The sequence below is a fragment of the Carassius auratus genome, chromosome 37 (genome assembly GCF_003368295.1).
Source record: "Carassius auratus strain Wakin chromosome 37, ASM336829v1, whole genome shotgun sequence".
Taxonomy (NCBI): domain Eukaryota; kingdom Metazoa; phylum Chordata; class Actinopteri; order Cypriniformes; family Cyprinidae; genus Carassius; species Carassius auratus.
The window spans coordinates 901,759-911,641 of record NC_039279.1 but is presented as its reverse complement, the minus strand read 5'-3'; the positions used below and the strand labels follow the sequence as shown (position 1 = coordinate 911,641).

At 33.1% G+C, this 9,883-nt stretch overlaps 1 protein-coding gene across 1 annotated transcript; it reads right to left on the bottom strand.

Annotated features, from left to right (window-relative positions):
- Positions 1–382: 382 nt before the first annotated feature.
- On the bottom strand, positions 383–8,987 carry LOC113055834 (fatty acid desaturase 6-like). Its single transcript, XM_026222203.1, has 6 exons — positions 8,753–8,987; positions 6,129–6,295; positions 4,584–4,764; positions 4,247–4,431; positions 2,563–2,742; positions 383–1,321 (listed from the first exon to the last, which is right to left on the bottom strand). The coding sequence occupies exons 1-6, from the start codon at positions 8,970–8,972 to the stop codon at positions 1,172–1,174; spliced, it is 1,083 nt and encodes a 360-aa protein (XP_026077988.1). The 5' UTR covers positions 8,973–8,987; the 3' UTR covers positions 383–1,171.
- Between the last annotated feature and the right edge of the window lie 896 nt (positions 8,988–9,883).

Below are 9,883 nucleotides of genomic sequence, written 5' to 3'. Positions count from 1 at the left end.
TTCAATCTACACAAAAACTATGTTCCGAACCCCAGCGAGCTGCGTATCTAGCATTTAAGACATCTTAATAAAGATGCTACCTTCAAGATACTTTCATTTGGTCAAAATCTTAAAGGCATTCCCATAATGCATTGCAAACTCTATTGGAATCGATTGTCTTCTGTGTGTACCACTATATTTGTAAGATGAGTTGTGGCTTAACAAAATGAGTCTCATCCAAATTCAACCAAAAATGACAATTCTATCACTTACTCATTCTCTTTCTTCAACTGAGCACAACAACAAACAGTGATTGGTACCCACTGACTTCCATAAATATTACAATGGAAGTCAATGGCTACCGTCAACTATTTGATTACAAACCTTCTTTAAATATCTTTTGTGTGTGTGTGTGTGTGTGTTCAGCAGGTGAAAGAAATTCATACCGGTTCGGATCAACTTTAGTGTGAGTAAATTACAGAATTGTAATTTTTAGGTGAACTGTCCCTTTAAGAGACAGCAAAGGCAGCTCACTAAACTTTGGAACAAAGTCAAAGCGTGTCCTGTGTAGATTAGGTAAAGTTGTATGCATCTTTTTAGTCTTCATACAGTTATATTGAAGCTGGGAGCTGATCTGGGGTCAGAGGTCGTGAATGATGAGCGCTGCAGTGCTGTATTAACACTGATCCGAAGTTAGTGCATTAGGCAATGATCTTTACATTCAATAATGTCATTTAGCGAAGTGAATAGGAAGCACTGCTTAAAAATCAATGTGAAGGAAATCCTCCTTTTAAGAATATTTTAATGCATTTTGTTTTAAATGAAAAGATGCTCTCTATGCACAGCATTGCTTGTTATAAAGACAAGATTAATTCAGATTCGATCCTGTTTCTTAATGCACATTCCTGGTCCTTCAACAGCACATATCATTCTGAACTAACAAATATTTAACTTCTTTATCCTTCGTCAAAATGTCATCCAGGGCTTAAAGTACTCATCCTACATTTTTATTCTTGTCAAATACCCTGCTTCTTTCAGTAATGCATCATATTATGCAAGTAAAATGAATTGTGAGCCAAGTTTCAAGTTTACTTTAATTCCAATGCCTTCATGCACCAGCCATCATGTCAGTGTCAATCTTCTCATCTTCTGCTCTTCATCCCATCATCATCATCATCATCCTCTTTCTCCGTCACTGTATTCCCACCAGTTCAGTGATGGGTGGTGCAAACACCATCAGCTCCTGATATTTGTGGAAGAACAGATGCAGACGGGAGACATAACCGTCCTCCAGATACGGCAACTTCTTCTCCTTCAGATACCGAGACACTATAGGCTTCACCTGAGACGATTAACACATGCATATCCATTATTAACATTCATTTACTAGTAGATATATTAATTTGGCATATCTTTATCAATTTGCTTATTATTTAAAATTATTTTTGTTTGAATAATGTTGATTCATTAATTTATTCATTTTTGTGAATTGTATTGTTAATATTAATACTATATTTATCCTGCATTTCAATTTAAATTATTTTAATATTTTAAATAATCTTTTTACATTAAAGTAATTTTTACTTATACATATTTATTACACATATTATTACACATATTAGATTATTTTAATTAATCTAGATTAATATTAGTTCATTAATATATTCATTTTTGATAATCATAATGCTACTTGATTTGTTAATGCTGCATGTTAATTTTATTGAAACAAATGCAATGATTTATTGTTTTAAATGATTATACCTTTTTTTTACTTTTTTATTCTGCATTTTAATCTAAATATTAAGTTATCAATAACGTGTAAATTAAACAGATTTTTTACTTGCATATATATATATATACATATATATACATATATATATATATATATATATATATATATATATATATATATATATATATATATATATATATATATATAAAGACATGTCCTTATCCATTAATTTTAATTAATCTTGTTTGACTAATGTTGAAGTTATTAATTTAATTATTTCTTTTGTGAGTTCTATTTATACTTAATATGTTAAGGTTGCATTTTAAGTTAATTTAATAAATTATTTACAATTATTTTAAATATTCAATTATTTACATTATTTAAAAATGTAATATTGTATATGTAATATATTATTTATATTATATAAATAAATATACATTTTATATACTATTATAATTATATCTTATAAATGATTAATTTAAATAACTTATTACATGTTCCCTATGTCTTGCCTGGACTTTTATGTTGAAGTGTTTCCTGTGCCTTGTTTGTAGTCTGTTTGTTTATTGGTTCCTCTTGATTTTTGTCAGGTGTGTCTTATCTCTTTAAGCTGTAAATATATATCCCTTGTGTTTCCACTTGTCCTGCCTGCACATTGCATTATTAAATTAAAATGCAGCATAAACATTTATAAAAATATAAATATTAAATATTAAATAATAAATTAATCAAAAACAATTAAAATAAGTTAATTTATAAATGTAATATTTTTTTTTCTTTTTTATACATATACTGCAGTTTGAGAAACACTTTGTTCCATGTGAATAGAAGCTGTGGCTGTCAGTATGAACCTTCAGGCACATGTTGTCAGACAGGAATGGGAAGAGGTGATGCTCCACGTGGCAGCTGATGAGGGAATGGCCGAAGGTCCAGTCCAGCAGTGGGTTTCGGGGAAGGTTCAGGACTCCGTGTGTCATCTGGAAGATGCGTTTGGGACGCTGAGAGGCAGAAAACATTGCCAGGCCGATGTGCTGCATAAGGGGAAACACAGAAACCAAACATGTTCAGGGCTCAAAAAGATCCTACTGACACCACAGGAGCCCAAACTAGACAAAACTGATGTAAACACACAAGACAATAGCACATCCAAGCATTTATCACACACACATACTGTAACACACTGCAACTATGAACAGAGCTACACAGCATTCACTCCTAAACAAAGGTCTCACACATCGCTGTGGGTCTCAGAGCCGACGGCTGCCCTTTAAACCAAACCAAAATACCTCAGAGGATCAGCACAATACAAGAGTACATTCTCCCTTAGCTCTGCCTGGGAAAATCATGCGTGAATTGTTCTCCGCCGTTTTATGTTTTTCTACAAACGAACCCTGTGAACCTCCGCGAGCAGCAGAGGAGAACAAAGCCGCATTGAGCAGGTCTCGCGGGAAACGATGGAGAGACACACACAGACAGGGATGGATTGATGCAGACTTCAGCTGAATAGCTTCGAACGTTCACACTCTGAATGATTACTCTTATGAGCCTTAGAGAGACGACAGAATAATGTAGTTCTGAAGTGTTACTGTACAGCCAGAGAGTTTGTTAGTGGACTGTGTGGTGCTCTGTTAAAAGTCAGGATCAATGCAATACTAACTGTCTTTTAACTATCACCACTATACCTTAACTTAACAGTTTTTATATTTTCTGTAGACAAGCAGTGTAAATATCAGCAACCATAGCATGCAATACCAACTGTTTTTATGTTTAGTGAAAAGTGGAATAGATCCTTTAGTTTATATTTTCCGAGCATGCAAAAAACACTATAACAGTCAAAAAACTACTATATTTAAAATACTTTATATTTTCTGATAATGCAAAAAAATAAAAAAAATAATGCAAAGCCAATTGGAATGATTTATTCTTAGATTTTCTGAAGATGTCACATAAACAATTTAGTTTTCACTTTCTGAACTTGCACAAATTACTATATTTTTATATTTTCTAAAGATAAGTAGTGTAAATTATATAATGTATATTTTCTGATCATGCAAAAACAAATTCATCATGCAAACAATCGTTTTATATTTTCTGACGATAAGTAGTGTAAATAATTACTTTTATATTTTCAGAGCATGTAAAAACAACTACAGCATGTAAAATAACAATATTTTCATATGTATATCAAGTGATATTCTCGATTTAATTTTCTGAGCATGCAAAAACAACTACAGATTTCTGCTTATAAGTGGTATAAAATATATAATTTATATTTACTGAGAATGTCAAAACAGCCATAGACTACTAAATTTTTTATATAATTGGTGTAAATAATTTAATTAAATTTTCTGAGCATGCAAAAACAACTGAACATTCAAAAACAGTTGTGCTAGTGTTGTGTGACACAATTGTCTAAAGCAATTGTTGAAAGCATGCAATTCCAAAAAAATATCAAAATCAGGTGCACAACCAAAAAACATATATCATAGTCATATATTAAAATGCATCTAGAATTTTCTATGATGTATATCTCACCTGAAATATGTTAACGTGTATGTACGGCAGGGAGAACATGGCTCTGCACAGAAGCATGACCACCAGAGCAGAGCTGCACGAGAGTCCTGACACACACCTGAGCAGGTAATACTGAGAGAAAAACCCCAGACACACACACAGGACGGTGCGCACAATCTGGAACGGAGACTGACCCTTCAGCTGACCTGAAACACATGAGAGAATATGTTTCACTGATGATGAAGCTAGTATCAGCGAATACACTCAACAGTCAAATGTAAATTTATGTAAATGTACATCAGCTCAGAGCTAAATTAACTCGGTTGATGTGGTGTCCAAAGCAAAAAAAGGGCCTCACCGATGGCAACGATGGGTGTGATGATGGGGACGGCCAGCGGCGCGATGAACAGGTAGATGGATCGAGGAAGGAAGGGGATTTTCCAGGTGCTGGAGTCTCCCAGACCGATGACATTAGTGTGAGCGTGATGCATCTTGACGTGAGCATGAACACCGGCCCGCGCTGAGAATGAGCCGCACACCTGAGAAACACCAGAGAGGAGCAGCAGTCATACGATGCATGCAGGGGTACAAAAGACACCACATTTCATCAACATCTCCTCTCATTTAAGAGTTTGTGGATTTTGAAGCATTTAAAACATAGAAAAGATGTAAAAATGTAAAATAGAGAACTGTGAACTCATTCAACTGTAAGTACCAGACTCTTTGTACAGACGGTCAAATGTTCAAGCTTTCACTGAAGCTCAAGCTGATCTTTAGAACACCTCAAATCATGATGGATTTTAATTTAATGTGATGACTGAATACATTTTTTTATTTAAATATTCAATCATTGAATTAAAATACGAATTAAATTAAATTAAATATTTATATTATTAAATATTTATATTCTAATATTTACATTAAATGATTTACTATATACATATATGGTTAGGGTTATATATATATATATATATATATATATATATATATATATATATATATATATATATATAGTGACATATCTTTATCAATAAATTTTATCCTTTGCAATGTATTACAAATGTATCCTTTGTAATTAAAATAATACATTAATTTGTTTCAATTATTCAATATTTTATTAACTAATTTAATCAAGCTAATCAATTAATTTAATTATTCAATATTTTAATGAATATTAAAATAATTTAAAAATAATAAATATTGAAAATTTTAAATAGTAGATAGCAAAAACAGTAAAAAAATTAACAAATTAATATAATTAATAATGCAAACTATTTAATGGAAAATCAGATGTTCTTGCTTTTTGCAAGATGCTTTTTTCATTCATATTTTCAGTGCTGCTGTCTTAAAGTATTACAGAGAAATTAAGAAATACTAATAAAATCTGATTCATTGGACTCAAACTATTGTGCTAACATAATTTGCAATAAAAAATGCTTATACAATTATAAAGTTGAATAACTCTTTGGGGGCCCACTGTGTTTGTGTGTTCAGACTGTTATCATAGAATATGATCAACAATATGACTCTTGCATTCTTGAGAGGATGGAAACTGTAAATGAACCTCAATCCTCTTTATCCATGAAGTTAATTAATGAAGACTTTATCAGCTAAATTCTTTCCATTGCATTTTCATATTACACAGAGAATGTTGTGAAACCCTCTGTGCTTTAAACATCAGTACAAAAACTCCTGATGACCCAAAACACATGGAATTAAAGTAAAAATGGAAACTAAAATTAAATTAATGTAAAAATGGAAAGTACTGTGGCAGTATCAAGACTCAGAAATGGCAAAACCATGGTTCTTTTGGTGCTTTTTCATGTAATAAGTATATTAGTTTACTACTTTGTAACAATAGATTCGCAATGTTTAATGATTTCACATCGCCAGCAAATCTCACTTCGATGAAGAAGACGGCCCAGAAGTCGGTCCAGGCCGGAGACTCGCTGAGCGCGCCGTGACTGGACAGATGTGTCCCTTTAACGGTGATGACAGCGTGAGCAATGCCCATTATCAGCAGACCCAACAGGAAATACAGCGGCTGAGACGAACCCAACAACAGGAACCCTGCAAACACAAGAACATCAGTGTAACAGCGCAGGGACATCTACATGACATTTATGATCCATAATCAAAGCTATGACACAAAATGCTTGCTTTATGTATTAACAGGTTTAGAAATGAGTTGAGAAAACACTATAAAAAATTGAGGTAGAAATGATTTTTAGTCAGAAATTGCTAAATTTCACAATTAATTACAGATAAATATCAAGTAGCACATTGAATGAAACTGAAATTTTGATGTAGAAAGACTGAAGTAGTTTTTTCTTGTAAAGCATGCTCCAGTAAACTTTTACATTAAAGGGACGTTTATATGACAACGATGGTACTAAAAAGGCCAGTTGATGGTGATGTCACTTTGTAAAAAAAATATAAAGTATTTTTAAAATTTACGTTTTCAGAGATTACATGGAGATGATAACGGATGATAACAAAGTGTACGTTTTTAAAAGAAAACGTGCACTTTGAAACCCATTTTCAAAACACACAAACAGTTTTAAAAACATTTTAGTTGAAAAGTGTGTCGCATAAACGCCCCCTAAAGGAAGATTTGATATTTCTTAAATAAAGTAAAAGTTTTGCATTCATTGAATATTTTTCACAGTGAATACAGTGAATTTTGGCATCTGCTAAGTAAATACATGTAAGTAACTTTGAATTCATGTTTCATTTGGTGTCTTTTTAAAACTAAATGAGGTATTTTGATGGAAATGTCTGGAGAACAATGCTTCCGTACGGGGAAAGTTTGAGTGTGATTATCTGATTGTTTAGCTGTTTAATCAGCCCATGGTTATATTTAATGTAATGCTTTTGAGTATTATAATGTATTATTCGTGATGTCTGATATAGTTTGGTGATACAGTAAACTACTTTCTCTCATGGGAAACAATAAAAAGTAAGATTAAACTTAAGCGACTAGTACTATAATCACATAATTATATAAAAACATATTAAAACAAAGTATCTGTAGTTCATGCCTTTTTAAAATATCTAGGTGTCATTTGTTTTGCTTTTTTTGCGCTCTTAAATATTGACTGGAGAAAATGCTACACAATTTCAAAAAGATGATGCTAAGTATTAAATGATGCTATGTCCTGTTGTTTTGGCGAGTGCAATACAGCACGAAATTATCTTTTTTTCTAATAATTTAGCAGTTTTGACCTCCATCACTGGCTTTTCTCTGAAAGACGAGTCAGTGGCGTGAGTGCTGCAGGAAACTGGATCCGCCCAATGGGAGGGAAGCTCTCAGATCGAACCGGTCGCCATGACAACCACCCCCATAGGAGCCTTGGTAATTTGGATATTAAAGGGATAGTTCACTAAGAAATTAAGATTCTGTCATCATTTACTCACTTGTTCCAAACCTGTGTGGTGTTCTTTATTCTATTGAATGGTAAAAAAAAAAAAAAAAAAAAAAATGATATTATTAAGATTGTTGTAAACCAAACAGTTTCTGATGGGGGGAGTTTCAGCAACTGTCTGGCCTTCATTCTTTTGTTTTTAGCAGAAGAAATAAATTCCTAAAGGTTTGAAACAAGTGACTAAATATGACATCTTTTTTTGGGATGAACTGTCCCTTTAACTGTAGCCGTGTCTGAAAGCTTAAAAAGCTTTACTATATACAGAAGCTGATTTGTATGGATTGAAAGTCAAAGAACATTTGGCACAAAACTGAAGTTGTTGTTTTTTTTGCGTCAGTGTTAAAGCAAAGTTTCACCCAATATCCGGCTGACACACAGTCACACCCCTGGACTGCGTGACTTAATAAGTCAACAATTTGTTTTAAATGCACATTATCCAAAACTCTCCATTAGTACATTACACACCTTTACACACTCATACAGACTGTAGTACACACAAGTATGTGTGGAATGAAAACACTCACAACTTAAATCAAAATGCTAATATTTTCTAGCTAAAGCAAGTTTCAAATTTGTATTCAGTTGTTAATAGTAATTTCCGCACACACATAAACGTTTATGTTGCCTACATCATTAATAAATAAATATATCAATATAAAATATTATGCAAAACAGATTATTGGATTTTTTATTTAATTTCTTTTTTTGTTGTTGTTGTTGCTAGAAAATACTACTTCAGTCTTTCTACTTAAATACTTTATATTTCTTTTCATTATTTGTAAATTTATGCATGTAAACTATTTCAAAAATGTTTCACCCCAGACATGAATGAAAAAAAAAGGAAATTAAATTGGAATTATATTTCAAAGCCTTATATATGTATGTGTGTGTGTGTGTGTGTGTGTGTGTGTGTGTATTATACACTAATGAAAATTGTAAAAAGATAATGTGGGTAATTTGAATGTAAAATGTAAGCTACACAACAGACTCGAAGTAGGAGTTATTTTGAGTATATTTGATTTGTTTCGAGATTCTCCCAAAGAGACTGTGTCTAGTCAGTTTTTTTGTGTCGATAATGAAACAGTGGTCAAAGTGAGTGTACCTGCCGGTAAACTGATGAAGGCTGCGGTGAGGATGCTGCAGTCTATTCCTCTCCTCTCCCACCAGCTGCTCTCTCTCACACTCTTCTGCACCAGGCGCGTGAGCTCCATCATCAGCGTCTCGCGCTCCGCGTCCGCGTGCGGCTTCCCCTGCGCTCCGTCCCCGTGTCCTTCACCATCCCGGGACGCGGGGTCTCTCCACTCCTCAGAAATGTTCTGCATGCTGGCGCTAGAGTTCAGAGACGCATGGCGCACGCTCGCACTCTCCGTCCGGTCCGGGGAACAAGAGTATTCTATATTCTATACGAGGATGATATCCACCAAGATACAGAGAACTAATGCTTCCACATGACATGCCAGAAAAAGACATTTTAAGCTCATGCACAGGTTCTACCATGTAAAGAAGAACACTCTTGAGTTCTGAAGAAACTATGGTACACTTATTTTGGTCATGTCACTACACTCAGAAACTTTGGGATGACATTGGTGTGTTTGTCAAGTGTAAGATTTTGCCAGGCTTCTCAGTACATATGAAAAGCATTATATCTGGGTATTATGACTCTGACCCCACAAACTAAAATATCAGTTTTGTTATTAATTAAAAAAAAAATTCCTAAGCAAATTTCACATTCAAAAATGCAAATTCTCCAACTGTAAACCTGTCTTCTCTGTTTTCCTAAAAGAAATGGAAAACTATTTTAATGTAATCTCAGTATCTACTAATAAGAAAGCTTTAAGGACTGTTAGAATTTGCTCTGCCTTTGATCTCCTTTTGTAATTTTGTTTAGATTTTGGCCTTTAGTTTCTTTTTCTTTCCTTTAGTTCTATTGTATTCTTTATTGATTTTTTTTTTTTTTTTGGGTTGATATTATGTGATGTATGTTTATACTTTTGTATGTTTTTGTTCTCTGAATTAATAAAAAAAGAAAAAGCTCTCGCTGTGAATTGTATGCAATACGTTGTGCCTTGTATTACTTAATATGCGAATAATATTGATCACGGTTACCAAGAGGTTTGTGTCAAAACACCAAACGAAAAACTGCAAAGCATAAGCGAAATCTGTGGCAATGCATTCAGAATCCACGATTAGCAAAAACGAATCTTTGAAAAAAAAAAAAAATTAACAAAAAATG

Coding starts and splice junctions, on each gene's coding strand:
- LOC113055834 (XM_026222203.1), bottom strand. CDS start 8,972: ATGCAGAACATTTCTGAGGAGTGGAGAGACCCCGCGTCCCGGGATGGT. Junction 6,296..8,752: donor CTTCATCAGTTTACCGGCAG/GTACACTCACTT, acceptor TTGTGTTTGCAG/GGTTCCTGTTGTTGGGTTCG. Junction 1,322..2,562: donor CTGACAACATGTGCCTGAAG/GTTCATACTGAC, acceptor TAATCGTCTCAG/GTGAAGCCTATAGTGTCTCG.